This window comes from Hermetia illucens, chromosome 1 (genome assembly GCF_905115235.1).
Source record: "Hermetia illucens chromosome 1, iHerIll2.2.curated.20191125, whole genome shotgun sequence".
Taxonomy (NCBI): domain Eukaryota; kingdom Metazoa; phylum Arthropoda; class Insecta; order Diptera; family Stratiomyidae; genus Hermetia; species Hermetia illucens.
Genome location: NC_051849.1, coordinates 31,339,111 through 31,357,567, shown reverse-complemented (window position 1 = coordinate 31,357,567; position 18,457 = coordinate 31,339,111). Strand labels below are relative to the sequence as shown.

At 43.8% G+C, this 18,457-nt stretch overlaps 1 protein-coding gene across 2 annotated transcripts; it reads left to right on the top strand.

Moving 5' to 3' along the window:
* The first annotated feature begins 4,226 nt into the window (after positions 1–4,226).
* LOC119646712 (zinc finger protein 652-B-like) lies at positions 4,227–13,420 on the top strand. 2 transcript variants are annotated; one of them, XM_038047290.1, is made up of 8 exons: positions 4,227–4,485; positions 11,086–11,404; positions 11,601–11,708; positions 11,760–11,822; positions 11,875–11,967; positions 12,027–12,270; positions 12,339–12,723; positions 12,782–13,420. In XM_038047290.1, the coding sequence occupies exons 1-8, from the start codon at positions 4,375–4,377 to the stop codon at positions 12,941–12,943; spliced, it is 1,485 nt and encodes a 494-aa protein (XP_037903218.1). In that variant the 5' UTR covers positions 4,227–4,374; the 3' UTR covers positions 12,944–13,420. The 2 variants fall into 2 exon arrangements, with proteins under 2 accessions (XP_037903218.1, XP_037903219.1); XM_038047291.1 differs by having other exon boundaries at positions 4,228–4,485; positions 12,360–12,723.
* Positions 13,421–18,457: the final 5,037 nt, after the last annotated feature.

Sequence of the window (18,457 nt, the reverse complement as noted above, 5' to 3'; positions counted from 1 at the left end):
CGAAATGTCAGAGGCTTTGTGATCTTCTTCTTGATATGCAAAGAGTTGAGGTAAGCTACAGGTAGTAAACGGTGTACTTGGAAGAAACAGTTAAATGTCATGCATAAAGACCCGGTGGTCACGAGCCACTGACACCAATCTGAGCCTCTTCCGTGTAACTTTCAACTCTGACGCAGAGGCCAATATAGTCACAAAAAAATACCCTACTACATCAACGGATTAGCTGGGAGAAGCCCCGAAAACGGGAAGTCACCCAATGTTTCAATTGCCAATTGGTCACGTATCCGCAAACTGCGGATACGATCCCAGACGCGTGAAGTGCGTGGGCCCACACGCCTCCAGGGACTGTCCCCGTTCCAATGTAGAAGATAACGCCGAAAAGGAGTCGGCGGTATCTCTAAAATGTGCAAACTGTGCCCAACTGGGTCACCCTGCCAGCTTCTCCAAGTTCCCTCATAGGCTGGAACCTATCCAGCGTAAAGAAAGAGCAAAAAGCATCCCGCACTCTCGATCCGCTTCGTTCTTCCCCCACCTTGACAGACCCTCGCCGTCTAACACTCTGCCTCATGCCAACTGGACCGCCCCTCCCTCACTGACCCCGTCTTTTGCCGCAATAGCCAGGGGTCGAGCAAGACCTGAAACCATTAGCCCTTTACCGCCTGCACATTCTTCCATTCCAAGGGGCTTTTTCATGGAAGCCAAGTCTCTATGCAATATGTCTTTCTCCTCACTGTGGAGCACAATTTCCGACTCCTATCATAACTATCTCCGGCTCCCCCCTGAAGACAAACCCGAAGCGTACCTACAATTCCTCTTCAAATTGCTAGACAATCAAAATGAAGGTGCCCACACTCAACACTAATTCGCTCATTTCTAACGACAAACGTTTCGCTCTCCACAAGATCTTAGAGGATTCCAATCCTAAACTCGCTCTCCTAAACGAAACCAGACTGGGGGAAGCCCCCAACGTAAAATTACATGCTCCCGGTTACAGTACTTTCCGCAACGACGTGGGCAGAGGCACAGCCATACTAGTCTAAGCGGGACTAAGGGCAAATAGTATCCCATCGGCTGCACTGGCGTCAAACTGCCTGTTAGCAGTAGCCAGACTTCCTGTCAGGGGTGGTGGCGTCCTCCGAGTCCTAATCGGCTCTGTCTACTTCCCCGGCGGTACAGGTCGTCACCCCACTCCCACTCTGGACGAACTCTGGGGAATCGCGAGCAGTTTCGACGCCTTCATCCTCGGCGGTGACCTCAATGCGAGACACGTATCTTGGGGCGACTCAGTTAACAACGAAAACGGCAAAGTGCTCGTGGATTGGTTCCAATCAGGTCCATTCCTTAGCGCGGACATCATTAACGCGGGAGTGCCATCCTTTCCTCGTGGATCCTCTTTCCTAGACGGCATTATAATCTCGTCCAATCTCTCAGCATGTGGCACTAGCTGCTCCTCTTTAGCAGTCCACTCGGACCATCATGCCCTCAGCCTCTCTCGGTTATGGAACAGATGGAACGCTGACTACCGCCTCCTCTCCGAGATCATCAAAGACCTGTCTAACAAAATCAATGGAGCTATTCGGTCCGACCTGAATGCATCTTACAAGAAACTCCTCAAATCCCTCAAACCCGCCCCACAAGTTTTCTGAATAATTAATCGATTCGCCGGAAGGCAAAAATATACTAACTTCAAACAAATCCCGATAAAAATAGGTAACCTCCTGTGTCACTCCCCTGAGGAAAAAATATCCGCCTGCGTAGATTATTTCAGCCACTTATTCAGAGCCAAATCGCCAGCAGACCCATCTGGAACTCGGTGGTCGCCAATGCTGTCAGCGGTAAGGGGTTAAGCTTGGAAGGGTCTTACCTTTGCCCCTTTTCTCCCAAATGTGCGGCTGATACAGTCAGAACAGGCCCGTTCGCCTCCTTCTTTACCTCCCTGGACGAAATCGAACTTGCAATCTCCCGGTGCAACAATAAAAAATCTTCGGGTTCCGATGGCATCCCCATCTTTGTTCTGCGGAAGTGTGCGCCTACCGTCAGTGAACGTCTCGCCATCCTCTTCAACAACTGCCTGAACAACGGCCACTTCCCGGTATCTTGGAAATCAGCCCTCCTCATACCTATTCCTAAGAAGGGGTGCTCGGGCGATTTAAAAGATATGAGGCCCATCTCTCTTCTTTCCAATATTGGAAAAATCTTCGAACGTATCCTACTAAGTCACCCCAATAGACACTACTCCACCATCATTCCATTTAATCAATTCGACTTCGAAAACCTCAGATCCACCGGGCAGGCAATCCTGTACCTGCAAGACCATATCCTCAATCAACTGGAAAACAGGCATTGCACCGTAGCCTGCACCTTAGACCTCGAAAAGGCGTTTGATTCAGTTTGGAAAGAGGGATTGCTCTACAAACTAATCCAGTCCAATTGCCCCCTCCTCTTATTCAGAATCCTCGCAAACTTCATCTCCAACAGAACTTGCCACGTGCACTTCGATGGACTACGCTCCATCGACATCCCGGAGTCCCTCAGGGATCTATTCTAGGCCCCAAACTTTTTAACATCTTCCTCCACGATATTCCCCTCCCTCTCGTAAACTTATCCCTCACGACAACGGCAATTCAGGCAGCCCTTCTCCCGCCCTCTTCTTCCAACGACAATCGTCCTCCCGCATCAGGAGGGATCCTCTTCGCTGATGACACCATCCTTTATGCGAGTGATCTCAGGCCCTCAATAGCCTCCCTCTCTCTCAATATCCTAACTAATAGGGTCATCGCTTATTTCAACCGGTGGGTTCTTACCGTTAATTACCTTAAGTGTGAGGTTTTTTGCTTCAGAACCCCCAGTGAGAAGTGCCACTGGTGCACAGTGCCAGAAAGCAAAAACATGCATTTACGCATTGCTAACCACACACTCAAGCCGCAATCAAACATTAAATACCTGGGAATCTCCCTCAACAACAAACTCAAATCCAACCCTCACGTCAGATCTGCTATCGCCAAGGCCTCTAAGGCCTCAGCTGCCTTGAAAAACTTCCTCTCATTCCGGGCCCTGTCCCCTGCCACCAAAACCCTTTTATACATAACTTTTATTCGTCCAATCCGGAAGTACAGTTTCCTGGCATGGGCTACCATGTCAACGAACGTAGTAGAAGCCCTCCAACGCTTTGAAAGAACGATACTCAAGAAATGCACGCGGTTACGCGAGCTGGGGTACTACGTGCCAGGGCTGGCTTTCCTCTCGGACAGTAACTCTCCTCTCAACCATCACGCCTCTCCTCCCTCCTTCATCCCCTCCTTTTATCAAAGCTCCTCCCCGGACTTTCACAGAGGCTAAACGCGTAAGCCCAATGTTCTGGCAGCCAATCCCCGCGCAGGTGTAGATCACCTTTTATCATTTTTCTTTACTTAGTCCAGATTAAGACAATAGACACTAATTCTTCCCTAAATTAAGGTCCCTCCTTCTACCAATTAGGCTTCACAATGCATGCCCCGCAATCCCACAGTCCTCTTCATCCCTCCCGCCTTGGGTACTGTCCTTGCACAGGTCCAAATCGAGTAAAAGGTAGTCCTTTCTCAGAATGCTACCACCGTTGAGAAAGGACTGCGCTTTACTTCAATTCCATCGATCAATCCTGTTCACCGGTGCCTAAAAACTCCCTTTTTCCCGTTTTCCGTAGGTTAGTGTTGCATACTTAATTAGTCACGCTTGAGCTTTTAAGTTATTATTCCTTTTGTACCGCGCATGTATTGCTTTTCTTTGCTCAATAAATAAATCTGAATCTGTCATACATAAAGACCTTGTAGCCACTTCGGTCACGTTGCTCCCAAGGCAGAGGTGAAGTAGCGTCTGATGAGTTGAATCTGGCCTGGACGAAACCACAAGTCATATTATGAATAACTGTTTTCCTTAAATTATAGTTCATTCCAAGTAACCACACGATTTTTCGTTTCTTTTGTTTGGGTAGCCATTCACAATTGTAAGGCACTCTACTTTGCAAGGTCTTTTGCTACACTTTCCATCTATCCACTCTTGTTTTAGCTATCTTTTCCGTACAAGCTCTCATAATTCAAAAATATATTCTTTAGAATTTCAAGCAATCAGATCTCAACTAACCATTTCCAGCTGGTAGTGCTGAATAAGTGCACAACCACGTGTTGCGCTCCTCCTCAGCAAGGTGTTTGGAAATGTAAATAGAAACTTTGGACAGCCCTGCCCTGTCTCAGAACTTATCGCTCCCCGTCTAGTTGTATTGTCTGCGGGTACGGGCATATGTCATTCATTATCAAGCGCTTGTGGTTCTTGTTAGACTGAATTCCTTGGGTTCTGGTCAGTTTCTAATGTCATTCGATTTTTGTGATTGCCCCGAGGATGTTATGTAGATTGTGCCTTCTTGACTGTGACGATCTTCTGGAAGTTTTCGATGAGGATGGATTGCGAATGAGGATTGGCTCAATTGTTGCCCAGCACTTCGGATTTCAGGTGAGTAACGCGCTTGGTGGTTACCTGCATCTATTTACCTGTTCGTCAGCCCCGACAAGCGTACATACAAACCCGTCAGGGCGATTGCTCACTGAGATGATTTCATTTGGGGAGCAACTGGATGCAGCGGAAAGTTTTGTTTGTTTACTCAGATTAGTTGCCTTTAACTTCCGACCAGAAGCTACCGATAACACAAATTATTATTAGAAAAAGATGGAAGCTCCAATTTGTTTATTTTCTTTGCCGCAAGATGACTAAAGCAATTAAATTTTATTAGAGCAAAAGGTGGAGTCTTGAGAAATGTAAGTCATCTCATCTTGGTCATCGTGAGATTATGCTTTTAATCCGCCAAACTCAAGCTCTGTCGGCGACTTTGTGTACAAAATATCTCGTTATATACAGTGCGCGTGAAAAAGATAGCACAGATAAAAATGTCTCATTATCTCTTTAAATTACTGGATGCTGGGCAATACAGTCCCTGGCCATATTATTAGACGCACTGCAGATTCTATGCAAAATCTTAATTATCGGGTGTTTTTCAGCTTTAAAATTTATTAATAGACAAATTTATGTAATTTGTATGTATAATATACTTAGTTACCCAATTGTTAAAAAAAACATCATCTTTTAGAAAAAATATGTAAAAACTTTGAAATGTACGCCATAAAATATTAATATTTTGTTGAGCCACCTTTTGTCGAGGATGATGGTTGCACACATGGTTTACTTTTTCTAGGAGCTGAGTTTTGGTTGTGATCACCTCTTTAGCCACTTCCCTCTTCATAAGCTCCCACAAATTTTCAATTAGGTTCATATCGGGGCTATTACCCGGCTAATCCAATAGAGGAATAGTCTGCTCTCGTAAATAAGTTTTTACAGATCGCGCCGTGTGGCAGGGAGCCCCATCATGTACGAAAATGAATGGTTCCCCATTCGGAAACCACTATTTGAGCTGGGCAGCCTACCGAGTTTGCAAGACTTCTATATACTGAGCTTGCCTCATAATGCATTTTACCACGTACAAACGCCGCTGATAACTGACCAGATCATAACCTTTGTAGGGTGCTTCACAGTTTGAACAACGAAATCAAAATTGATTTTTTCTCCAGGACGACGACGCACAAACTGAGTTCTATTCTGCAAAATTTCAAATGTGCTTTCATCGCTAAAGCAGACCTATCAAGAATAGAAAAAATAAATGAATATCCTTAGTATCAGTGCTTATCTTTCATTATTTCATAGAAAATAATGCATCTAATATCAACTTACCGATCTCCAGATGCTGACAGCTTTATCAAGCCACTGTGTGGTCCATTTCCGACGCTTGGCTTTCATCGCAGCCATTAACTTGGGTCTCTGTAAATTCTTTGATTTTCTACGTAAAGTGGGCTCAGGCGCAATTACATTAGCATCTTCCAGTGGAGATTTTATGTCTTGTGATAGCACATCTGTTTTCTAGGCAAATTTTCCTTAGATATCTTTCTGATCTGGTAGTAAAAATGGGTTTCCCACCGCATCTATTCCTTCGTTTCGGGCTAAGTTTATGACCTGACTCCACTTTCTTCTTTATACGTCGTACGGTGACTTCAGACATCTTCAACCTTCGTGATATTTCCCGGTTGGAAAACGTTTTCAGATCAATAAGGGCCTTTATTTCAGCTATTCTATGCGGTGAAATGTCGCCTTTTTTACCCATGGTTAAAATGTTCATTATTATATTTGTTAAATACCCTACACGCACAATAAACAACAACACAATAAATTAACACACCGTATAAAACCACAAAAAACACCGTCTGTACCTATAGCAGTCGAGAATGCAACTGAAACAAATTTATACTTATTTGGGCTCTTAAGCCAATATGGTAGCACTGTAATGCGACACGTAAGAAAAAAAAAATACTAAATAACACTGTTATAAATTTCTCAAACAAAAATAATTATATGTTAGGTTAAATGTAAATAATATCGCATATAATCCAGTGCAACATATACAATTATCAATAATTTAAAGTGCGTGTAATAAATTGGCCAGGGACTGTGAGTTTTACCTCAAAATAGTTAGATTTTTCCTAAGAACGTAACAAAACATATACAGTAAAACCTCTGTAAATCGAATTTTCAGTTGCCTGGGAAAATTTTTCGAGTTATTGGAATCTCGTCTTAAAGGGTTAGTCTAGTGATCATTATTCTTTTCTCCGTATACAGTTGACTCTTGAAATAAAGAACCCTCAAATAACGAACAACACCCTTTCTACATTAGGCATTCTATACAGCGAAAAAGCCACTCGAAATAGCGAACATGATTTTTAAGGTTTTGTATAAAATTAAAGGTCCTGCTGAGTACTTTTCGAAACTGCGCGAGTTTTTCTCCTGAGTTTGAAAGCCTTCAAGTCAGGGAGTCCCTCTCAGGGGAGGGGAGAAAGGCAGTTGTTAGTTCAGTGAACCTTTTGGCACCCGGTTCCTCCGCCGGTTGAGTTCAATCTTCTTCGCATTAAGAAGAGTCCGAACCTAATGCGCAACATGACTCCTGAAGCGTTCCAGAGGTTCGGCCCTAGGATGGATGCTCGTGCTACTCCCGACATGATTTCCATCCTCCTCTGGCCCTCTAGCGCCCCATAGAGCAGGAAGCAGTCTTCCAGATAATTCTTCAATATCCGCAAGAGATAGCTTGGCATGTGGAATGAATTTTTTAAAATACCTAGCATATCTGTCCATCTTACGGAATTGAAGGCATTTCTGACATCAAGCGTTATGCGGAGCACTATCCGTCGAGATCGGCGGCTGTGTGTCTCGGCTCGATGAATCGCATCTATCACCTCCGTAACCACATCCACTGTGAATCTTCCTATTTTGAACCCAAACTGCCTTAGGGATAAGCCCCCGGCAGCGCGGATCGCTTCAGCGAGTCTACTCCTGATGAGCTTCTCGAGCACTTTCCCGGTCGCTTCAAGCATACACAGCGGGCGGGATACAGACGGGAGCTCCGGGTCCCTTGCTGATCAGCACGAGTCTGGCCATCTTCCAGAGATAAGGAAAAATGCCCTCCTTCAAGCAAGCGTTGAACGTCCCAAGCTTGGCCGTTGGTGGAACAGCAGTTTTTAAACTTTCGCCGGGATACCATCAGGACCTGGCGCCTTCTTGTTTTTCATGGTGAGAACCGCTTCTTCGAGCTCTCGAGCTATTGACATCCTCCAGTACAGGATGTCTAGATAATAATGCCCGTACAATGCGGTCCGTTTGGTCGGCCCTTAGTATGCAGGAATTCCGCAGAGCCTCGATTCTGCCAGCCGTGAGCTTTGCTTTCATTTATCGTGCTGCGGAGTTCCCTTTTTGCTAATCTATACTGTGCCTTTATGGCGCATGCCTCCTCGTTTACGTGTAAACGATGTGCCAAACGGCGGAACTTATGACACTCCCTCCGTAGGTCGGCAATTTCTGCGTGCAGAACGTAGAAGGCATGTCACAGCTGGGGCCCCTCCGGGACTTGGAAGCCTATGAGACACTGTCGTTATCAGGTTCATCACTGAATTCACGACAGTGTCACCTGCGACGTTACCACTCCCCGGAGCGCCTCCAGCGCGGCTCTGCCTGCTCCAAGAGCTTCGACGAACTTCCCGATGTTCACCCTCTCGACGCCCCACACCCAGGAGGAGCGTCGAGTTGGTGCACACCGGCACGTAGCGTCCACCACTTGCCGAGAAATCTTCCAGTACTTGCCACCCGCCCATCGATGGTTCCAGAGATTCCGACGCAAAAATGATGTCTGGGATGTTTCCTGGGCGCAGAAACGTTGGCGCAGATCCGGTGTTTAAAACTACAAGACCGGTTCTCGCCGCTATTTTCAGAATCCGCTTCTCTCTGGAGTCTGGCTGAGGGCATGCCCCATTGAGGGGCCCTGGCATTAAAGTCACCACCTAACAGGATTTGGATACCGTCCCGGACCCGCAGTGTATGCGAAGCTTTCATCAGACGCGCCACGATCCCTGCAGAGAACACAAATTTCGCTTTCATTGTAGGTATTCGCTTGATGACCCACCGGCCGCATTTCCGGCATGCTGTCCTCCTCTCCGGTCCCTTGCAAGTTGCTGACGTGTGTCCATAGTCCAGACACCTGTAGTCCTTGGTGGGGATTATCCGCATTCGTATCCTGCATACTACCCATCTAATTTTAATTTTCCCGCTGTTGAGGAGTTTCATCGCATATTGCCCGAGCATTGGTTACCTCTGGACATTCACGTTTTATGGCCTCTTCTACTTGGGCCTTTTCTGTGAGGCAGCCAAGTGCTCGAATTTCTAGAGAGCACATAGGCTCTAGACTAGTAAAAAGAGCCTTCTCCTCCAATAACTCCTTGACCGCTTTGCAAAAAGTATTCTTGTTAGTCGTCTTCGGTTCCAGTTTGACGAGGACTCCGCCACCCTTTGTGTTCCGTATGTAAGACGCCTCTGTTTCGTTGTCTTTGGGTTTCATTCTGCAGTGAATTTCACTAAGGAATTCCGCAAATGTTTTGTCGTCCGTCGGCTTAGTGTTTTGCTTTTGGTTTGCAGCCTCCTTGTTTTTGGACAGACGGGTCTCTGGCGGCATAGTCAGTTGTTTCCTTGGAATGCGGCTGTTTCTGCTTTCCAATCGTCTTCCGTTGCTCTCCACGTTCGCCTGTAAAAGAAAATACGGTCCAATAGTTCCTCCAGTTCCATCAGCCCGTTTTTCACGCCTTTGCTGCAGTTCCTCTGGAGGAACGTTGCCGACCGCATATGCTTTACCACTGCCGCGCATTTCCTGATGAGCCTTTCCTCTTCGGCTCTAGACTGCACTTCTGCACAGGACTAGCGGCTCTTTCTGGGCTTTTTTCGGAACAGGGGTACTACAGGTTATTAGAGTTGCCATCTCCATATCGTCAGTCGCGCCACTTGGTAAGGATTACTCTTTATTTGGGCGTCCCGGTGTTACATCAGGTATGTCCTCCTCACTGCCTCTTTCGCTAATTGCTGCGGTGAACGAAGCATTTTGTGCTAACACCAAACGCACTCAGCTCATTCTCCTTCCCTGCTATTTCGTCGATTTTTTTTGTTGGTTTAAATTTATTCTCCATAGCAAATTTACCAGCGCATCGTGTGCAAGGGAGCGGGCAGTTCCTCTGGAGGAACGTTGCCGACCGCATATGCTTTACCACTGCCGCGCATTTCCTGATGAGCCTTTCCTCTTCGGCTCTAGACTGCACTTCTGCACAGGACTAGCGGCTCTTTCTGGGCTTTTTTCGGAACAGGGGTACTACAGGTTATTAGAGTTGCCATCTCCATATCGTCAGTCGCGCCACTTGGTAAGGATTACTCTTTATTTGGGCGTCCCGGTGTTACATCAGGTATGTCCTCCTCACTGCCTCTTTCGCTAATTGCTGCGGTGAACGAAGCATTTTGTGCTAACACCAAACGCACTCAGCTCATTCTCCTTCCCTGCTATTTCGTCGATTTTTTTTGTTGGTTTAAATTTATTCTCCATAGCAAATTCACCAGCGCATCGTGTGCAAGGGAGCGGGCTGCAATAGTCAGGAATGGGTGTACCCTCGGGGACACAGCCTCTACTCCAGTTCCCTGAAGCCTGACCTACGCTTAGCTGATCCTGGAATTCATGAACGAATCAGCGCTCGCTCGGGGCAGTGCGGTTAACTAACACTGATTCGATGCACACCACCTGACCACCCACCGAAGGGGCTGGCTCCTGATACACGTCACCACTACCACCTTGGCAGAGCTAGACTCACTTCACCCCATCGACGTCGACAGAGAGCTGTCGACGACTCGGGGACCTCCCAGTGTGTCCCGACTGGTACCGGTCATTCATGGTTCGTTCTTCATCGAGACTACCACCTAGGACGCCGGTATACTGCTAGCCAGGGCGCAGAACTACTTACCCGGGCACCTCGGGGACGTCACAACTCGTATCGTAAGCGTCCCGTTAAAGGTAACATCTTGATGACCTGTCTTTTTTTTCTCTATCTGAGCGCTGAATTGAAAAAGAAACAACCTTACTCAGATGGTCTGCCCTATATAAATCGAGCCTTTTTGAATTAGTTTACTGCTTGTCACGCGCACTTTTCTCAAAAATGACTGCACGAATTGGGATGAAATATAGTGGATATTTACAGAATGTGAAATTTCAAGCATAAAGTGAAATGCATGATTTGTATGGAATTCAGGGCAGGGTCCTGTACAAGAGCAAAGGCGGTGTAAAGTTTTTCCCCGAATATAGCCATGGCGGGTATCAAATGGAAGGTCTCGATTAATAATTTACGAAATCGCGGTTTCCAGCTCTCTACCAAATTCTACTTCCATTTTCACGTTGTGACCGCTCGAAATTCTTTCTTAACGAAAAACCGCAGATAAAGAAGGACGAAGGCGAGTCTCCCGCACCTTAAAATGGAACAAACTAACTACTCGCTTAGGTTGGGAGTTATTGAAATGCTCTTTATCTGAATTATAAAACAACCAAAAGTTTAGCTATGTGAATAAAATTTAAATAGATTTCTTTTGTATAATAGTTAATATTCGTTTCACATCATTCAATTAAAATTGTTGACCCAATTCTTATTTTTTTTTTTTCAGTTTAAGCATGATGACCAAATATCGGATAAAATTTGCACAACTTGTTGGATGGAAGTGGAGAATTTTCATACATTCTTTTTGGATGTGAGGCGAGCACAAGATAAGTTAAGAATTGAATTGGAAAAAAACGTTGATCCCGATCCAGATACAGATGAAGATATTTGCGAAGATGATGAATACGACAGCTCTGGAAATGACTTAGAAGATTATGGAAGTGATCCGTCCATTTTTCAGGCCAATATAAACTGTGATAATAGTTATCTAAGACCAGGTTGGAAAGATACGAGTAATGTGACAGGCGATATTGATGTATTTGCCGGTAAGTTATGGTAACCTTTTTACTACAACGCTATCTGGAGTTTCAATTAGAATGAGTTTATGAGATGCTAGTTCTGAAAAGATGGCTAGTTCTTTACCCCAATAATTAATGGTACATAAATGCATTCAAGATTTTTCCCTTTAACTTCCAAACGTAAGAATAAGATCCAATCGAAACTGACAATTTTATTTCTCAGCTCCGTCCAGAACATTGTCTAAAAATTGCTCGAGTCGGAAAGTTCACTCCAGGGAATATCCCGATATAATTTCCTCTGCCAAAAATAGGATAATTGTTGTTGATATTGGTAATACAAAGCTCAACATTCGTACCGATTTCATAACCGTTGATTTTACAGGGTCCTCAAAATATAACAATAATGAAGATGAAATCTCCAGTTTTTATTCTGCTGGGCAAAAAAGTGAGATTTTGTTTACTGTGCTCGATATTATTCAAACTTATTCGGTTTTCAGGTTGCAACGGCGTTCAGGACGAAAATGAGTTTATACGAAATCGTTTCAAAAGCTTAGGGATTCCAGGTTTAACTAAGATTCTAGAGAGGAATGGTAATTTGCCGAGACCCCTTTGAAAGCTTGTATTCATTTTAAACTTTTCCGATTCTCAGAATTGAGTATAACTGCTGTTCCTAAAGACGACATCGATTCAATGAAGGAAGGTGAAGAAGAAATTAGTAAATATATACAGTTGAACTGTGAACTTTGCGAAGAAAAATTCAAAACATTTTCCGACCTGAAACATCATTTTCGTATCGCTCATAATATTATTGGATATGTTGTTTGTTGTAATGAAAAATTGTTCCAGCCAGTGCATTTGGTGAATCACATTATGAAACATTTGGATCGTTCAAGGTTCATAGTATAAAATTATTGTTAGTCTCTCGTTTAAGATTATGAGGTAGGCCTTATAGTAGAATCAGTAATTATAATTTTTCGGATAGATTTGCAACCGATGCGCAAGGTGTAGACATGTTGCTTGATACAAATATAAACAATTGCCTGCTGTGTCAGGAAGTCTTTGAAGATAAGCAGCAATTGAATCAGCATTTAATTGAGCATTTTCGGAAAAAGTCAACCAGGGTTCAGTGCCAGCAATGCGGACTATGGTGTAAAACTAGATATATTCTTCGAAAACACGCCCGTACTCATCTCACTGAAGGCGATGATCAGATATGTACGATATGTGGAAAGAAATTCCCCTCGGATATAGCGCTTCAACGACATCTAACAAACGTCCATTATAAGGAAAGAAAATTCCAGTGTACAATATGCAATAAGGCATTTAAATGGTCGATCAATTTGAAGGTATATTATACATCTCGAATTAGGGCTCATCACAATTTTGACCTTCTATTTTGTTTAGGAACATATGGCCATCCACACAGGTGAGCGCCTGTACAGTTGCCGACACTGTTCGAGACAGTTTAACGCCAGCTCAAACTTACATTCCCATCGTAAAAAGGTTCATCGCGAGGAATGGGAGGAGGAACGAAAACAACGTCTGGAGATGGCTTCAGTTGAGTAAACCAAAATTAGAAAGTACATACATCATGTGGCAATATGTAAATGCAATAAGTATTTTTAGTAAATACTCGCTGAGGATAGCGGAGTGATTGAAGACAGCAATACACTTATAAGTGCTAATTTACTGAAAGTATCAGATGCTAATATATACGGGTAGATGTAAAAGAAGAAATTTTCGCTTACTCAACATTTGATCAAACTAGAGATATTATTGATAAAATTAAAGTATGATATTGCCAAAAACTCTCTGAGTGCTTCCTGTAAGATTACCAGTTGCCTTATTTTTGTAGTGTAGTTTTTTTATATATAATTGCTACTAATGCTTAGTTTTACAGTAGTAGGACATAGGGTGAAAGGCTGGTATCATGTAGCTCTTAATGTAGAGGTAAATGTATGCAATACATAATAACGTACAAACAGTGAATACTTGAGATACATTTTTAATTACTTAATGAAATTTTTAAAACGAAATTGAAATAAAGTTTATTTACAATCATAATTGTTGTTTTTTGCATTTGACCATCAAAGAAGCGAAAACCTATGTGGATAAAACCGTAGTCGTCTGTTTTTTTCAACTTAGGATGTTAGCCCAATAATAGGGCTTCATGGACCAAAAAAGTGGGAAAAAGTTTCGTTTTAATTGTCCGGTTCGCCATCAAGGAGATGGCGGATCCAGGACCCTCACAATTTCAAAAATATTATAACTAGTTCAGCTAATAGGAATAATCTTCTTTGTGCTCTGGGTATGGTTACATTTCAAAGTTTTTAGTGTACGGAAGTTCGATTTCTCAGCTATTGTGATTACCTAAAAAATCGTAAGTCGCCAGGAGCCGATGAAATTACAGCCGAATTGATTAAATATGGAGGCCCCCAGTTACAATAAGTGGTTCATCAACTTGTGCTCAAGGTATGGGACAGCGAATCAATGTCTGACGATTGGCAACGAGGCATTATCTGTCTTATACATAAAAAGTGAAGCAATTATAGAAGTATCACGTTGCTGAGTATCATCTATAAGATATTCTCCGCTATCTTGCTAGGCCGGATAGCCCCATACGCCCAGAACATCATTGGCCCATCCCAAAGAGGCTTCACTCCAGGCAAATCAGCAACAGATCAGATTTACTCTCTGCGGCAAGCGATGGAAAAACTGTTGGAATATGGACAACAGTTGCACCATGTATTCATCGACTTTAAAGTCGCCTATGATAGCATAGCCAGGGTAAAACTGTACACGGCCGTGAGAAAATTCGGTATCCCGACGAAACTAATAAGATTGACTAGACTGACCCTGACCAATGTGTGAGGCCAGATAAAAGCAGCAGATCACTCTCAAGACCATTCGACATCAACAACGGTCTACGACATCATGCGTCCTCTTTAACCTGGCCCTCGAGAAAGTGATCCGTGATGCTGATGTAAATACAAGAGGTACGATCCTCTTTAAGTCCACCCAATTACTGGCCTATGCTGACGATATCGACATCATGGGAAGAACCACCCGAGACGTACAAACTGCCTTCATCCAGATCGAGCAGGCGGCGCGAGATCTTGGGCTACACATCAATGAAGGCAAAACAAAATATATGGTGGCAACGTCAGCACCGAAAAAGAACCAACCAACAACATCAAACCGCACTGGTCAAACGGGAAGAATAAGGATAGGAGAATACAACTTTGAGACCGTTGACAATTTCTCCTATTAGGGTCGAAAAGCACAACCGATAACAGCTACGATGATAAAATCCGCGCACGGTTGTTGTCAGCCAACAGAGCATATTTCAGCTTACAAAAACTGTTTCGCTCGAAACGTCTCACCATAGGGCCAAAGCTCTTACTGTACAAGACTATGATCTTGCCAGTCCTCATGTATTCCTCGGAAACTTGGGTTCTTAGCAAGAAAAATTGCGAACTCTTGGCCGCGTTCGAGAGAAGAATCCTCCGAAGAATTTTTGGCCCCCTACATGAGGATAGACGATTCCGTAGCCTACATAACGATGAAATCTATGCGCGATACCATGACCGTCAAGTTGTGGATAAAATCCGGCTCAATAGGTTACAGTGGGCAGGCCACCTAATCCGTATGGATGAGGATGATCCCAGCCGGAAAATCTATAAGGGCAATATCTATGGTAGAAAAAGAAGGCGACGCAGATCCTGCCTAGGATGGAGCGATGGCGTAGGCCAGGACGCCAGACAGCTTTTAGGGATATCGAATTGGTGGACCCCGGCGCAAAACAGGGATGGCTGGAGTTTCTTATTAAGGCAGGCCTAGACCGGATACCGGTTGTTGCGCCGTTGATGATGATGATGATGATGACGATCCATATATATAGTAGCACTAGACAGATGCGTCATGTTAGCTTTTCTACAGATGAACGTTGATTTCAATAAAGCTTCGTTCGCTGCTATAATTTGCTGTTGCACCTCATGTTTTTCGTTGCCATTACTTGAAATTTGTTACATTTTTAATTTACAGATTATAAACTAAGAGTACAATACTAGGTTGACTCAGAACGAGCTCCCATCTTGACTTCATACGTGGCCGTGGCTCTAATTAGCCGAATCAACTCTGGGGGATTTCTAGTTCCAACAATGTCTTACATAATGCAATATGATTCATGCTTTACTTGAGTCAGTCCATTTTTGAAGTCAACCAGTACTACCTACAACATCTACTTAGGTTAAGTCCGGTAGAGCCGCAGCTCATTCAAAGACTTTGTTTATTTTTTATCGTCAAATCAAAATGTCTTATTCCACGGTTTCTACCTGCGGCGTTCTGCAAATCTGAGAATTTCTTTCAAAGGCAGAACTGGTATTTTTGTCTAAGGAGGCGTTTGCTCCTCACTTGGTTACATATAGCCGACACTATTATCATTTTTTATGTGATAATTTAAGGAGCAGTGTCCCGATAAAAGCGCTACTAGGGTTTTCATGTTCCCTTCTTAAGGGAAAATAACAAGTACCGCTCTAGATTCCTCAAATTCTTTCATAATAATTTTTGCATGCCGACATTAATTCAATTTTCCTCATTTGACTGCGTGAACGCTTGACGACGACTTCAAGTTGTTTTCCGCCTATGGACTGTATCTCCTTTCAATCAAATCTAGATACTCTGGTTCGCTGGTACTATGCCAATGAGTTAGTGCTAAAGGTGAGAAAGTACCACTTTCCTACTCCCCTGATCAAATCAGGACTGGACTCAAGCCCTCCAAAGTCAATTTCGATAATAAGCTCCGTGTCGACTTTATACGCTTCTCCTCTGATTTCGACTCCATCCAACCCTCCTTAACTCCCTCGTGAGAAGCACCCTCGAGTACTGCTCCGTGATCTTGCCGTCCTTTCGTAGCTATTATTATCTTGCCCTTCAAAAGATGCGTCGAAAATTCACTCGTTCAATCTTCATTTAAAAAAAAGTTTCTTCGTGTGGACTACCTCTCCCTTTCCTACAACAGCGTAGAACCTATCTGGATTTATGCATATTTTTCAAACTTTCCTCGTGTCTGACGGACTGCTCCACCTCTCGTGACATCACCTGCCGTCCTGCATCTTATAATACACGCAATGCAGACAGTTTCAATGTGCCCTTCTCGGAGTTCGAAATCTATTTCAATTCCTTGATTCCAAGACTTTGACGATGTTGTAAGGGCCAACAGCATGGTCCCATAAACTTTTTTTCAGTAGTTTTGAGCATATGTTAAGGTTTTTGCTTTCTCCTCCTTGTGAGAGCAATAAGTAACTGTACTTTATTCTTTGTTTATTGGCCGATAATAAATAAATAAATAAGTTCATCCTTCAGTGTAGAAATAAACTTAAAAAGCATAATTAATCAGGTATAAATATAATTAAATAAATAATAAAATGCAGCCAGTGAAGGGATAACGAATACATTCAGTGCGGTTATTTTATTCTTCCCCGAGAGATGCGATTTCACCACCAGCTTTATACGTCTCAGGAATTCGGACAGCAAAGCATCCTTCAGACCACTAATTCCAGCATGGGTTCATTGCAGAATTCGGCTATTTGTAGAAGTCTGCCCCGGTCATAGCTTGGATGTGGAGGTCACCAATGCTATGTCCGGCATGCGGTTCGTCATGACCTTTGCGGATGGCTTGAGTTCGACATTTGTTTAATCCAAATTCCATCCGAATATCACGGCTGAACATGTCTACTATCCGCAACTTCTAAGATGGTCGTCAGTACCGGATACAGCTTGATGTCATCTAATTACATCAAGTGTATCAGCTGGCCCTTAGCAACTAGACCATATTTGATTGCGAAAACATGTCATCTAGCATCATTGAGTAGCCATGAAACGGAGTTCAGTGCCATGCAAAACTGAAGGAGACTCAAGCCTCTCCGTATATGGAAGGGTCAAAATTCCTCCGGCCAACTAATGATCTGATTTATGCTAGGTGCCAACCGACCATGTATACTGGTGAACTTTTTATACCAGAAGTTCTGCACCCGATGCAGACCTGGGCCTTTCATTTCTTCGAGCTGTTTATTGCTCGTCGAACTTCCTCTTCGGTAACATCCGAAAAATTCATGGCAAGGCGTAGTTGCATGGCGGGTGCCTTCGTTGGTGATACACCCAGCATACTTAGCCTAACATCCCATAACTCCCAAAGTCTGCCCCAATATTCTTTCGTTTCCTTCACCGAAAACTGTAGTGTCTGGACGCTCTGTTGGGATTCGTTGAGGGATCTGAAAAAATTTCGATGGTTCCTCGCATAAGTTGCATTCCAGACACGTCTGGAGTGACTTTCTGCATATGACAGAAAGTTTCTACTCTAGTATGTCCAGAATTTCAGCTACGGGTGTTTCGCTGGGATGACATAGTTTCGGTAAACTCTCTGCACTTTATTTTTCACCAGTCTGCTGGCGTTGCTAGTGCTGATTTGAATCAGTCTACCAATGTCCTTCCTTTGGGAGTCCGGCCGACGTTCCAGACGAATTTTCCATGGTGGATCTCTTCAGTCACTCATACCAATAACGCGAAAGCCAATCTTCTGACCTGCACGGTCTGACAGCCGCAACTGCACCACAATATACAATGACCGAATGTATCAACCAAATTCTTATTACTGGCTGTAATGTTATGGCGCCGGTGCAATACATCACCAGGCATAATGGTGTATGTAAGGTTATCCATCAAATCCTTGCATACAAGCGTGGGCTGATCACGAGAACATGTCCGGTTTACCAATATGAGCCGCAAGCAGTACTTGATAGTTCTGCTTACAGCATGTATTGGGACCGGCAACTTCTGACTGATCGCAATATTCTACATAACAAGCCTGAAATACTGTTAGTTGACAAGACGGGTCGCTCCACGTATATTATTGATGTTACTATTCCTCATAATAGCGACATTGAACGGAAATATATGGAGAAGAAGGTGAACTATGAGCCAATGGCTCGGGAAATCAAAGAAATTTGGCGTCTCGAGCGAGTGGTTGTAGTTCCCATAATATTATTAGCTACAGGTATTATACCTAAATCTCTCCCGGCT